The sequence below is a fragment of the Diabrotica undecimpunctata genome, chromosome 6 (assembly GCF_040954645.1).
Source record: "Diabrotica undecimpunctata isolate CICGRU chromosome 6, icDiaUnde3, whole genome shotgun sequence".
Classification (NCBI taxonomy): Eukaryota; Metazoa; Arthropoda; class Insecta; order Coleoptera; family Chrysomelidae; genus Diabrotica; species Diabrotica undecimpunctata.
The window spans coordinates 97,940,532-97,956,250 of record NC_092808.1 but is presented as its reverse complement, the minus strand read 5'-3'; the positions used below and the strand labels follow the sequence as shown (position 1 = coordinate 97,956,250).

The following is a 15,719-nucleotide window of genomic DNA, read 5'->3' as shown; positions in this document are numbered from 1 at the left end:
ATGAGTCCATAAGAAACTCTCCACCATTCCACTCTTACTGATACTGCGAGAAACATCTACCGAAACAGTAGTGTAATTCCAATTGTTCATTAAAATAAAAATGAGATAGGTCTTCCAGAATTTAAATCCGTATACAACGAAATTTAGTGAATCATCCAAAACTAAGCTATTATAAAACAAGATTCACCAAAACATAATTATGTGGCTTCGAAAAAATCCCAATTAAATAGAATGGCTTACTAACATCAAAACAAATCCCAACGCCATATCATCGAAGACAACATATTTCTGACCAAACCTAAGTGACATTCAATTCCATAAATCAAAAGAAATTAAGGCTACCGCAACCCTACGACTTCGTATTGGCTACCTAACACAAAAAAAAACGAATCGGTTGACCATCCAAATACATCCTAAGAACCGATCATAGCCAACACTCAGTCATCCTTCACGGACACAACAAAAAAAAATAAATACAACCAATTTCAGAAGACTAACTAAATTTACTTAAACTAGACAAAACTTTGCTAGTCCGTTCTACTCCGACCTAAATCCTATCGGGATCACCAGTCGGGTTACTAATCCTTAAATCCTTAATATTCCAAATACCTTGATCCTTGCCATTTTCATCCTCTAAACTATATGTCCAGGGGGAAACTTTCTTCTTCACGAAGTAGGGTCCTGTCCATCTAGGAGCTAACTTTTTCGTGAAATATTTAGCGGCATCTGACAACACAAAATTTCTCCGCCATACTGACTGATGGGGCTGAAATTCCTCTGGACGTCTCCGTAGATTATAGGTCTTCTCACACTTAGCCGAAGCTTTATCTAAACGTTTTCTAACATCAACAAATAATTCCTGGAGTCCACCTGGATATCCCATTTTAGCTACTTCGTCCTCCGGGTCTCCGAGTTTGTCCTTTCGGGAAAAATCTCGTCCATCCACTACCATCTTCCGACCGAAATTTATGAAGTAGGGATCTTGACCAGTCGACTCGTGGTATGCAGTGCGCGTAGCACATGCTAGTTTGGCCAAATTTTCATCCCACTTCCTATGGTTGTCAGCTATATAAGTTGCCATCATTGTTTTAAGGGTTCGGTTATAGCGTTCAGATGGATTGCACTGTGGATGATACAACGCATTATAACGAACTGAGACACCATAGGTTTCCATCATTTTCTTGAAAATACCCGAAGTATACTGGACACCATTATCACATAGTAACAGACGTGGAACTCCAAATACGAGAAAAACTTCTTCTTCTATTTTCTTAACGACATGCACGGCTTTTGAGGATCGCAACGGAAATACCAAAGAAAATTTACTAAACACATCCATTACCACTAAGATAAACTTATAGCCTTGAGTTGATCTTGGGAAAGGTCCCATAAGATCGGTTGCTACTATCTCCCATGGTTGAGTAGCTTTAGGTTGAGGAGTCATAAAGCCTTTGGGCTTACCTTGTTCCACCTTATGCATGGCACACAGTGAGCAACGTCCAACGTAACGAGATACATCACTCCGCAGTTTCGGCCAAAAATACTTCTCGTTAATACGCTTATAAGTTTTCAGGATCCCCATATGACCTGCTAAAGGACTATCATGACACAACTTCAGCACTTCCAATCGTTGACCCTTAGGAACGACTTCCTTCCAATTGTCCACTTCCTCGACCAAAAATCCATGACTGGGACGGATGTATTTATAAAGTTTGCCACCAGACATTCTCCACTGAGGATACTTCAAGGGATTAGACTCGATTTTTCTACAAAGTTTATCATACCAACTATCACCACTAGGAAGCGGTACAACCTCTTCAACCATATCAAGCACGGGAACTGACCGAGATAACAAATCGGGGACAACATGTTCTTTTCCTTTCCGATGCACAATCTTAAAGTCATATTGTTGCAATCTTACCGCCCATCGAGCTAATCTTCCAGTAGGATCCTTCAAATTTTGAAGCCATACGAGGGATGCGTGATCAGTCACGACCGTAAAAGGAACACCCTCCAAATAAGGACGCAGTTTTTCGACTGCCCATAACACAGCTAAACATTCCCGTTCCGTCGTGGAAAAATTCCTTTCTTGACGCGTTAATGATCTGCTCAGGAAACTAATTACTTCGTCACCATCCGGGCCTGGCTGCAATAACACGGCGCCCACTCCATATCCTGAGGCATCACATTGGACAACAAAAGGCAAATTGTAGTCAGGACAATTAAGTATCGGAGCAGAAACTAGACATTCTTTTATTTTCTGAAAAGATTCTTCACAACTCGGGGTCCAATTGAATTTTCTTCCTTTCTTCAATATCGCTGTAATTGGAGCTAGTAGTGTCGCAAAGGAAGGAATAAATCTTCGATACCAGGAAAATGTGCCTATGATGCTACGAACTTCCTTGACGGATGTGGGTGTTGGGATACGTAGCATAGCCTTGACCTTATCACCATCAACATGTAGTCCATTCCTATCAACCACATGACCCAAATACTTTAGTTCCGGTCTACAAAATTGACATTTATCCCAGCTAACGGTTAACTTAGCTTCTCTCAAGCGTCTAAAGACTTCCTCTAAGATCCTTACATGTTCTTCAATAGACTTTGTCACGATGACCACGTCATCCAAGTAAGTAAAAACATAGGGTTCCAACTCCGGACCGAGGACACGATCTATCAACCTCTGCCATGTAGCCGGGGCATTATGTAATCCAAAAGGCATTCTGCAAAACTGAAAAAGACCTCGACCAGGAACCGTAAAAGCAGTATAAGGCCTGGAAGCCTTAGCAACAGGTACCTGCCAATACGCCGACTTAATGTCTATGGTGGAAAGATAATGCGCGTTCTTCAATTTATTTAAAATATTAGAGATGTACGGTAATGGGTAGCCATCCCTCTCTGTTACGGCATTAAGCTTTCGATAGTCTACGCAGAACCTCCATTTTGGTTCTTCACCTTCTGGAACCTTTTTCTTCACCAAGAGAATCGGGGACGACCAAGCACTATTCGATCGCTCCACTACTCCTTTCGCCAACATATCTTCTAGCTCTTTATCAATATGGCTTTGGATTACTGGGGATACAGGATAGTAACGTTGTTTTATGGGTGCAGATTTACAAACAATCACATGCTCAGTGACATCAGTACAACCAAGAGAAGTGCCCATTAGTTCACGACTTCTATTAATAACTTCATCCAATTGCGACTTCTCTGCATCGGTCAAAATAGTTTGACCTCGGAGATGATCCACTGAACCTACCATTGCTGGAGCGTCCGAAAAATACCATTCGTTATGCCTCAAATCTGGAACGATACCCATAACACGCCAAAAATCAGATCCTAAAATCAGAATGTGCGGTACGTCCAAAATAACTAATACTGGCAAGACACGCAAGCGATCCCTAACCATGAAAGGTACTAAACATTCCCCCAACGATTCACACATCTGACCATTCGCCACTCTACAAACGGTCTTCTTCGAAGTATCCAACTCTAAACCCAAGTTTTGTAAAAATTTCCAACCAGTTCTTCCTACAATGGTCTTTGAAGCACCAGAATCCAATAATCCCAAAATTTCCTTTCCTAAGACTTTAACTTTCAAATATGGACGTTCATCTCCTTCGGAATGATGTAAAATAAAGTCTAAAATAGGACGTAGGTTGGTCGAGTCAACGTCGGCAACACCTCTTCGACCAGTTAGGTGCGCTTCCTTCCGTTTCCCGAATTACACGAAGGACAAGTTCTGACTGTAAACCCTTCTTTCTTACACTTAAAACAGTGAACAGCCTCCTTCTTCATTAGACACCCTACTGCCTTATGGCCTGACTGATTACAACGATAACAGACTAAAGTGCTAAACTTTCCTCTAGCCGACTCCGATTCGGATGAAGCAACAGGACCCTCACTAACACTACTAAAACTTTCAGCATCCACACTGATATAAGCTAGGTCCTTTTCCAAAGTATTCATTTTCCTACTATTCGGTTCAACATAGTTCCTAATACAATCACGTCTTTCCTCCATACTGCGACATAGAACACGAAGTTCCTCCAAGGTAGCTGGCAAAGGATCACGTAATCTATCTTGATAGAACGGATGCAAATTCCTAATAACTATAGACAATTTAACTTCCTCTGGAACATGACAACGCAAGCGATTAAAGTAACTATTCATTATTGCCAAGTAAACTCCAATAGTCTCAGACGAATGCTGAGTTCTCCTCCGAAGCTCTTCAAAAAGCGCTTCCCCATGGTGAGCTGACAGGTACTCCCTACGAAACTCTTCAACTAATTCAGCCCAACTCCCTACACGTAGACGAACATCTTTATAAAACTGATAGGCTTTATCCGAAAATAAATCTATACCTGATTCCAAAAGTATACTATCTGGTACATGACGAGCGAGACTCAATTCATTCACCATCTCAAAAAATGCAGAAATAGACATACCCCTAGCAGAACCTGAAAACTTTTCTATTCCCCATTTATGAGGAAGTATCATCCCAGAAGAAAAACTAGAGACAGACCCTGAAAAAACATTATTACCAGCTTGTGACATCGCTCCAGGAGAAGAAGCATGAACTTGTCCTACCCCTGCCTGAAAAGACTGATTTAAAACCGAAATCACATCGAGCGCTACTGGTACCGAACCAGATCCGATTGGATGCTGCTTATCATGTAAATCCTGTGACAACTTCAAAATCTCAGCAAGAAAGTCTGACTTAACAACCTGGGCTGCGTCTGCATCATCACCTGTTGGCAATACCATAAGATCAATTCTCCCCAAGACATGGTTAATCTGTGTCCGCAATCTCAAGGACTCAGCACAAGTAGGAGTTCCGGCAAACTTTCCAACAGCCGTATTCAGCTCCGCAAGTTTAGTCTCGATTGCAGTTTTATCCTGTGAAAAGGTGAATGGGTGCTCAGGATATCTAAAGCTTTCATTTGCTGCCTCACGACTAAGTGCATCAGACAGACTAGACCTCATAGACTCAACAGTGCCAGTAGACACTCCACGAATTTTGAGTTCATATTCCAGTTCCTCTTTCCTTAAGTAGTTGGGTACAAGTTTTCGCACCATCTTGCCAAAGTTCAAAATTTAAAAAAAATGTATCAACCGAAAGGAGCAAATATTCAAACAAAATCAAGATATAAGTAAAAATATTAACACACAGGTACAGTTTACTTTATTAATGGGAGCAAACCAAAAGCAAAATAAAAGTAATAGTCGCTTTATTCAATCTATAAAATTTTACAAAAGATTTTCAAAATTTCATTGTTTCAGAACAAATTACAAGTCACAACATAATCTCAAAAAAAGATTTTACATTCCCTAACATAAGTAAGTTAAACCACAATGTAGAATTTCGAAGTCCAACTTCTCAAAAAAAATAAATTTGAACTCCAACTGAAATAGAAATATTTCAAAGTCCTAATATATCCATAATTCTTCTAAGTTCCACAACATCACTTCAAAGTATCTTCTTTTAAGTTCCATTTTTGGCTTCTTCCAACTTCACGTCACACAAAAAAAAACTAGTAAGCACTTCTTGGCATACACTTTCACTAAACACGAAGTTCTAAGACTACTACTAAGTGCAAAACCAGTGGTAAAGTAAATAAATCAAAGTTAGTCAATTAAAGCCCAAACACGTTAGGTTAACTAATTAAAAGGAATCTACACAAGGGGTTGACAAAAAAAAGGTTAATTAATTAAGGGCCCCACGTTGGGCGCCAAAATATGTGGCGTACAAAACCGAATCTATATAAAATAAAAAAATTACAAAATGTACCAAATATAAATCAGACGTACACCCGGAAAGAAAAGTACTATACGGTGACAGTCTGGGAATGGCTCGCGGCTAGACAAAACAGTGGAGATGGTCGTGCGGTCCACAAAACAAAAAAAATCCGAAGTTATATCAGGGGCGCCAGGTAAATTGGCCCACAGCCTTCCCTACGTTGCTATTCAATAAACCACCAACTTACCAATAGGTTTACTACTAAAATACTAAGTAACAGTATACAACCTGAATAAATAAAAAAATAAATGAAATTGTCAGATTAGAATTTAGTCAATTTTAATAAATAGATTCCCAAGATAGTTGAAAATAAATACATACATATTACATATTACAATATTATTTAACTTTACCATAGGCTTAATAAAAAAATAATATAAAAATGCGGCTTCTGCTTGCCTAACAAAAATTCATAAGTTATTTCTATTTAACAGAACAAAATGAAAGGTAGGACGTATCAAAAGTACCGGACGCTAAGGGGTGTGCGGTTCAATACCAACCAAAAAAAATAATTAACGCAAATAGGACACCACGTGAGCTCAAGTGCGTGCGCAGAAAATAATATAAAAAAATAAATCTCAAATATATAACCCCCCCTTAGACGCAGTTTACAAAATTAAAATAGGTATGTGTAAATATTGAATTAATAAAATAAACCGCAAATTATCTTTAAAAAAAAATCTGTAAAGTATTTGTAAATATGAAAATAAAAACTAACAGCAAATAATCTTTAAAAAAAACTATTGTATTCCGCAAACCAAATTAGACGGTGCTTAAATCTTCCGTTGAAAATTAATTATCGATCCATACCTCGAATTTTCATATACTTCACCGCGTGGAATTCCAGTTATAGTTCAGCGTGTCTTCAATCCAAAATCCCATACGATTGCCGATGTACATAGACTTGTGTGACAATGTTGAAAAGTTGAAAATTACAGCCAGACGGAAAAATACGAAGAAGAAGAAGCAGAAAAAAACAAACAAACCAACCCTGAAGCAAGAAAACATTAATTACCATCTGTGTCTAAAATAATTATTTGGAAATAAATATATTGATTTTAACACTTTGTTTATCTGCCTTTTGGCGATAATGGAGCAATACAAAAAAAACTTGTCTCCGAACTTGAATGTATGAAAACTGATAAAAATGTGAATAGCTTTTTAGAGATGGGATAAAAAAATAACTACAACTTTTTAATTAATTAAAAACGAAATGTTCTAACACTCACCCTTCTTAGCCAGATTAGGGGTTTGAAATATCCCAAATTGGACCGAAGCGTAGCCGGCTATTTGGACTCGTGATTAAGGCTAATTTCTTGATCTAAATACGACTCCCGGTATTCACGTGTACTGTAGATCCGCTTTTTTTAGCGAAATTGTGGATATTCCAAAAAAAAAAACCCTTCCACGAAGGCAGCAAATCCCCTTGAATATCCACACGGTTCGGACTAGTCCAGATCCCACATGGAACAGCAGCAAAAGCAAAAAAACAAAATGCCGTTTTTAATCTAGCCCAACCTTTCAGTTACACCGTCAAACCTGGAATCACTTTCTTTCCGTCGTCTTTCCGAACACTTGACAACTTGACACACGGAGGTCACCGAATAATACCGAGATTCAAAAATTTCAATTTTATGATCCCAATTCTTCCAAGATAACTCTAGAAAGAACGATCTACATTAGTTTCTTCACAAAAAAGAGGACGTGTTCCCTTAACTTCAGCACAATTTGCCAGACATTACCCCTATTTGAAAATTACTAATTTCATTTTCGCCACCTTGCTTATAATATATTATAGGCAACCGCTCTTACACGTCCTGAATTATTTAAATTTTGATAAAATAGAGGTGGGACTTTTTACTTTAAATTTGGAACGTAACACTTGATTAAAACTTAGACAAGGAAAGAGAGGGGACGCGTAATCGTATGAAATGGACTGAAGCTTAAACTGGCACCAAAAAAGTTGCCAGGTCATATTTTATTTCTTCAGTAGATTGAAAATAATGGATATATAACTATAAATAGATTTTTTTTTTAATTTATAATTGAACACTGACCTAATGATCACTTTTTGAACATAATTTTATCATTACATATTTTTTAGTAGATCCATATAGTATTTCAGTAAATCAGTAAATTGGAGTTGAAATCAGTAGATCTACTGAAAAATCAGTAGACCTGGTAACCCTGCGAGATGTAGTAATGGGAAACGTAAGGGCACCAAAACATACTGTCACATGTAAACTGACTTCACTTTTCGAAGGTTTATTAAATGGACGTTACCTGTCCTCTCTCTTTCCTCTCTTTCCTCTCTTTCCTTGTGCAAGATACAATTTTGAATGAAAAAGGGATTGCAAGACACATTAAATAAAAAAATGAGGATATTTATTGTTATACTATAATTCCACTATTTGGAAGAGTGATTTCATCGTTTGAAGGCAGAGAAGTGGGGAAAGACGTATGAAAATCCAGTGGCGTACACTTACTTTTATTTCAACGTTAATTAGATTATATTTTTTAAATATCATTTCTTTAAAATAGGCCACAATATAAATGTATTTATAGGTTTTTACTGACGTTTCGATCTCTATATCCAAAGACCGTTTTCAAAGAGATACACGATTGTTACAAAAACGTTCTCTGGAATAGAGATTGAAACGTCAGTAAATTAACCATGTAAATAGATACATTGTGGCTTATTTTCAAAATTCTCCCTAAAAATACAGAATTCCACAAGCAAAAAGCGATAAAAAATATATCTATCATTTATATATTTGAAAACGGTCTCTCTATAGAGATCGAAACGTCAGTAAATTAAACATTTGAATATATTTTGTGGTTTATTCCCTACATTCCCCTAAAAATACAGAATGCCATAAGCAAAAAGCTATAATTGATGGATTCGACCGTTACGTGATGGAAATTCATTTTATGTAACAATAAAACACTGAAAACTTTGTTTTCAAAACTTCCACAAAATTTATTATAAAATCTTATCACTACAGCTGTTTCGGCAGAGTGCCTTTCTCAAGTGATCTATTTTTGGTATGCATTTACACTTTATAGTCTTTAACTAAACCACTTTATAGTCTTTAACCAACTTGAGACAAACAGTTCTCCCCTCCTCAACCTATATGGTTAAAGATTATAATGTGTAAATGCATACCAAAAATAGATCACTTGAGAAATGTACTCTGCCGAAACAGCTGTAGTGATAGGATTTTATGATACATTTTGTGGAAGTTTTGAAAACAAAGTGTTCAGTGTTTTATTGTTACAAAAAGCTATAAAAAACCAATAAATTTACAGAAAGCTTATTGATGCTACCCGGCTGTTGCGGAAGTTACGCTAAAACGTCTATTGACGTGACCTAACCAGGTTCTAATTTTGTTAAGATTCTCTTAAACCAGCGTTCAAATACCTCGGAAGTCATTTCTTCATGACAATCTCCTGTTTTTCTTGACTCATATTGAAGCAAACCATCATCAAGGAACCCTGTATCACTTCCTATGTGGATAATGATTAAACGTCGTCCCTTTCCTGATGGAGCTTTTAGTTCTATAAATGCTTCGCGTTTACCTTTGACATTTAAATCTTGCCAATCTTTTCCAACTGTATGACCTTCGTTAATCCAGGTTTCATCCAAATAATAGGTTTTCCGTTCAACGCTGCGAAGTGTGCGTATTTCTTTAAAATATTTTCTTCTCCACAAAATATATTTTTTTTTTCTAATAACACACTTTTTCTGTTTTTACATATGGAAAGTTCATTTCGCGCATAGTTCTGATTAATACTCTACGAGATATCTTGGGTAAAAAGTAATTATTTTCGAGCCCTTGAGACATTTTTTCAGTGTTAAAATTTTACTCCGAAAATAAAATGTCTTGTCTCGTCATCCAAAACAATGTGTTTTCTACCTCTAGTTTTACGTTTTACTTGCTTTTTATTTTCCGATGTATTTTTAGGCACATGATAAATACAGCTTATGGATACTTTTGTTAAACTGCTACAAATATGGACCGCTTGGCTAATATTTGATGAAATTTTTCTGCATCATGCAATTCAATTCCTTCACTACCTTCCTATCACTACCTTCTCTTCTGACGTTAACATTTTGCTGTCTTCTTTTGGAACAACTCGGTTGTTCGTCCATTATATTTTAATAATCACAGAATATAATTAAAAATTTACTAAAAAACGACAAACTCCAATAACGCTAGGATTATCACCACAAACTTCAACCGCAAAAAATATAATGACAAAAGGCAACAGAAGCACTCCCGCCAGCACCGCCTATGTAAATGAACGTTTCTTGCTTCGGCAGGTGCGGTGGTATTACCGCTACGATGCTTTACAAATTCCCAAGTTGCCAAGTTTTTGAAACGGAATGGAAATGAAATGTAACATATCAATTTTTATTTTATTAAACAAAACTGAACATGTAAATAAAATTTATTTCAATACAATTTTGTGCTCAATTTTGACTATTGAAAAAACTCATTTTTTTGGAATTTTTATGTCGGTAATAATCGCTGCGTCGAAGAATTCAGGTCTGTATGACAATAACTGCTACTTGTCAACAAGAATCGGCTACACTGTACGGCATCTTGTGGTTACGTCTGCTATAGAGAAGCACACATAAATGTACTAATTATACATTCTATGATTTCCGATGAGAAAACGCAAATTAAACGGGTAGTTTTCGGGGGCCGCTGAGTACATTTAAATTTAAGAACATTCGGCGTTTAAACGATGAAATCACTCTTCCAAATAGTGGAATTTTACTATAGAAACTACATAAAGGCTATTTTTATTACTATTAACTGATAAAATAGATGAATTTAAGATATTTTCTAACCTTAGAGTGCCGCGTTGTCAGAGGTTACTTATTATATGAAAATAAGTTAAATTAGCAATATATTACATCTTTTAAATGAAAAAAATATAGTTTTTATAAACGAAAACGTCATTTTGGTATTATTAGCTTCGGAATTTAATCGAAGGATGTTTTTTAACTAAACTTTTGATATGTTGTACTCTTTTTATCTTAAAATTAAACTTTTACAGAACTTCACAATGGAATACTTAGTTTCCAAAGGAGCTCCTCGCCAAAAACTTCTCCTAGGTATACCATTCTACGGCCAATCGTTTAGCCTAATGAAAAAAAGCGGATATGCCGAAGGCGCTCCCAGTAACGGACCAGGAGAGCCAGGAGAGTACACGAGGCAACCTGGATTGTTAGCCTATTACGAAATATGTAATAGAATTAAGAATCAACGATGGACAGCACATAGGAGCAACATGGAAAGTGGACCGTACGCCTATAATGTTGACCAGTGGGTGGGATACGAGGATGTGATGTCTGTAAAAGAAAAGGTAAGTTGTTTCGTCATTACAATAATGGACAAGACATGGGCTTCTTTTATGTTCTGAGCTAGAAGAGTTTAATTTATTCTGATTTGTCCAGCGTGTAGATGCCCTTACTCTATCGTGACAATCGCGTTTTTAGATCTAATATAAGCATATTTTTTAATACTGATGTCTCTTATAAGAGTAAAATGCCGGTCTTAATGCATTAACACCTAGTAACTTTACTGGTTCAGATGGTTTAACCCATCTATCAGAACTAAATACTATTCTCTGGGTTTTCTGCTTGTTTAACTTAAGTTTGTTACAGTTAAACCAGGATTTAGATGTTTCTAATATTTCCTGACTGTAATCAGTCAGGAATTAATTAATTTGTGTAGGTATGCATTTGTGGGTACAAGAGAGGCATTATTTGCGTTGACGGTACTCTTGCAGAAATGTCGGGAATATAACAAGAGTGCATTAGTATGCTTCATAGACTTTAGGAAGGCCTTTGACCGAGTGCAGCATATGAAGTTAATAGATGAATTAAAAACATCAATTTAGACAAAAAAGACATTGAGTTTATTAAGGCTATATACTGGAAGCAGAAAGCAGTAGTAAAGGTGAACGATATAGAAACAAATAATATACCGATTGCGAGAGGGGTTATACAAGGTTGCGTCTTGTCTCCGACGCTTTTCAACGTGTACTCACAGGTCATATTCAGAAAAGCCTTATGGGAAAGAAAAGAGGGAATAAGAATTGGTGGAGAAATCATAAACACATGAGATTTGCAGATGACACGGTAATTATGGCTGAGAGTATAGAAGAACTACAAACTTTACTAGATGCAATAAATAGTGAATGCATTCAAATGGGACTTGACATCAACACAGATAAGACCAAATTTATGATAGTATCAAGGAGTCCAATAAATAATGAACAACTAACTCTTGGTGGACAGCAAATAGAGAGAGTGACAAAATATAAATATCTGGGAGTTTACATCAACACAGAATTAGATCCAGACCAAGAGATCCGGGTACGAATAGAAATGGCAAGGGCAGCGTTCTTAAAATTCAAACAATTGTTCTGTGACAAAAATCTGAATACTGCGCTGAGACTTAGGTTTGTTGAATGTTACGTCTGGTCGCAACTATTGTACGGGGTAGAAACATGGACACTAAAAGCGCAAATAGTTAAGAAGAATAAAGCCTTTGAACTTTGGATATACCGGAGAATGTTGAGAATCCCATGGACTGCCAGGGTCACCAATGAGGAAGTGCTGATGAGGTTGGGTCGAGACAAAAAATTGTTGATAACGATAAAAGTACGCAAGACTGCATACCTTGGACACATACTAAGAAATAATAAATATAGTCTTCTGCAGGTCATCATGCAGGGTAGAGTCGATGGCAAAAAGGGAATAGGTAGAAAGAGGAAGTCATGGCTGCGAAATATTCGAGACTGGACAAACATGACTGTAGACGAATTATTCCACGTTGCAAAAGACAGAGAAGCTTTTAAAAATGTCGTCGCCAACTTCCGTTAATGGGGATGGCATAGGAAGAAGAAGAAGGTATGCATTCTTTCACTTCAGATGCTACTATTGGGGCCATAAAGACCGAACTCGACCTTCTATAGGTAGCCTGCTAAGATAGTAGTTTATGTCATGCTTAGAGATTCCTATTGTTGTCGATATAATATCTGCTATATTCGTAAAGTATTGGTTAATCTCTTCTGGTGTTAAGTTCAGATTGATTGTACGTACCTACTATTTTCCTTATAGGTTTCTTTTTTAACAATACTCCAACAATATTTAATCCAATTGTCAGTAGTATGTGTTTTCCTATAAGTTGCTTTAGATATTTATTTCTATATATATATATAGGTATATATATGTGTGTGTGTGTGTGTGTTTGTGTGTGACCGAGTGACCAAATTTGTTGACCCAAATATCTATATTAAACCGGATTCTTTACCTATCTCCTTACATTTACAAGAAACCATGCTGTCTCACAATTTCCAAATATTTTCCCCAATTAGTCATTAGCAATTAAATACCTATTACCTTCATTTAAACAAATAAACGCAATTTCAGATACGGAAAAGTTAGTCACAAATTCTACAAAATTGTAAATATAAGCAAAAGGTAGGTTATCCGGTCAATCAGTTTGTTTGTTCGTGTTTTTTGTTTCTGATAGAAGATGCAATGCGGAGTGATTTTGATAATATTGGTATGTTAATGTATTGTATAAAATTTAATAATAATTTGCTTTTTTTATTCATTTATAAATATTTTATAACATTTCTATACTGTATAAAATAGCTTCAATTAGAATTCCTCCATCTTCTTCGAGAGCACAAAAGACGGTCGTTGTAAAATAATATTTTCCTTTACGTCTTTCTATAAATATGACCTGGTTAGTCTATTTTTGCTTAATCTTTTATTTTTTTGTCAAACTTCCTAGATTCCATCACCTGTTCTTTTACTCTTCCTTTGATTGATACGACTTGATTGATGCTGTTTAATCATGTATATCAGTTTCATTTATTTTTTGGATATTTAATACCCATTGTTTTTAATCTCCACAGCATATTCCGTCCAGTTTTATTTTTATCATCTGCGTTATCCCTAACACGTGTATCTTGTATCTTGTTGTAATGTGTTGTATCCATCTATTGTAGTATTGTTCACTAGAAATCAATAATATGAGTATTGATATTGTGTCTCTATCCACTTTTGTGGGTTCCCACAATTGTATTGTTCTACTTAGTTCTTTTTTCTGAGAATTTATTCATTTAAAGTGTAATAAAGGTTATATTGTTTCTTCTTTCTTCATAAAATTCACTCCAGTTTCGTCTAATTGGTCTCTTAGTTCTTTGCTGAGCTTTCTTCTTGCAGTGAATATCGCTTTAAACTATTTATTATTTCTAGGCCGCCTATATTAAATCCAGAGGTTTTGGAGGAGCTGTAGCATGGACTATCGACCTAGACGATTTCAACAACAGATGCTGTGAAGGTTCTTTCCCGCTTCTAAAAAGCCTCAACAGAGAATTGGGTTTAATTGCCGACAAACCTACTCAAACGGATTGTACGAAGCCGCCGCAACCTTCAACTCCTGCTCCACCGGAAACCACCACTGGTATTGACTCAGGTAAAATGACAACTCTACTCTTTATCTTTATAGTACTCAGGGTTGTTTTAATACAAGATCTGTAAACTGGTTAACTGGTCAGCTCTCATAATCCTCATAAATATCTTTATTTGTGTATCAGGTGCTTCTAGCGAACACCATCATCATGAAGGTCAAACCAGCACAACGCAGAAAACAACCACTGCTCCTTGGTGGACTACAAAAGTAACAACAACTACCAAAGCACCATCTACGACTGCTTGGTGGGAAACGCCTTCATCAACAAACACTTGGTGGAGCACGCAGAAGACTACAACTGTTACCAAAACGACGAAGAAGCCCACTACAACGCAAGCATGGTGGATGTCTACAAAACCAACTACCAAGTAAGTGCCCACTATTGTATTACTTTTCCTAAATTGATAAACTCTTAACATATAGAAAATTAAAAGAAGTCCAATAAATACAAATAACCTTTCTACTGCCAAATATACCAACATAAACAAATAATTTTATTTCAAGTAAATAAATATTTTAACACTATTACAGACCGACTACAACAAGGAAACCCGCTGTAATACCACCAGAAGGTTCCGTCATCATTCCACCACCAGCTGTTGTACGACCGGAAGTAGATCCAACTGCCAAAAAATGCGAAGCCGGACATTACCAGCATGATCCGATGAATTGCAATGCTTTCTATAGATGTGTAGCTGGTGAATTACAGAAGCAATACTGCGCAGGTGGTTTACATTGGAATAGGATCAAAAACGTTTGCGATTGGCCTGCTGAAGCCAAATGTATGGACACGAATTGTAAGTAGAATTTTTAGTATTTAAGATTTGAAATGTTTGGGAATCAAGAACCTCAAGAAATTTAATGAACTTGAAAGGTCATTTCATTGGCTCAGGAGATTTAAGAGAGTTAGCCTTAAGATATTTAAGAGATGTCGAGTCAAGATTCATAAGATATTTGACTCAAGAGAATAACAGAGACTCGACTTAGTAAGTCTAGTCTTAGTACTCGAGTAAGCAGATTAAAGAGACTCAAAGCAATGCAGAAACTAAAAAATGGCTTAAAAGTTAAAGATACTAAAGAAAACCTCTACAATTGTTTTTAAGCTGTAAAATGTGGGACTCTTAGGAAATAAACTTAAAAGATTTAACTACTATTAAAGACATTCAAGCATTATACTATTTGACTAGAAAGAATTAAGTCAAGAGCCACATTCTATTTGATATGGGACACATAAGGACTTAATAAATGTAAGGCATTTACAATGTAATATTACAGCGTTATTTTGTATCTTTAAATTTTAAGTCACTTGAGACTCAAACGGCTTCTTACTCTTCCAAAAAATACTCAAGAAACAGCAGAAAACAAGGTATTTTAAGGTTTAATCAAAGTACTACAAAACTAGTCTATATAAGGTG

At 36.3% G+C, this 15,719-nt stretch overlaps 2 protein-coding genes across 2 annotated transcripts in view; one reads left to right on the top strand and one right to left on the bottom strand.

Moving 5' to 3' along the window:
* The window catches only part of LOC140443612 (annetocin receptor-like), a 720,544-nt gene that overhangs the window by 613,261 nt on the left and 91,564 nt on the right, over positions 1 to 15,719 (bottom strand). The window lies entirely within an intron of this gene.
* Positions 10,873 to 15,719, top strand: part of LOC140443162 (probable chitinase 10) — a 57,269-nt gene continuing 52,422 nt past the window's right edge. The window contains 4 exon segments of the mRNA XM_072534258.1: positions 10,873 to 11,176; positions 14,088 to 14,307; positions 14,429 to 14,672; positions 14,836 to 15,101. Of these exon segments, the coding sequence (XP_072390359.1) occupies positions 10,877 to 11,176; positions 14,088 to 14,307; positions 14,429 to 14,672; positions 14,836 to 15,101 (1,030 nt within the window). The 5' untranslated portion in view covers positions 10,873 to 10,876.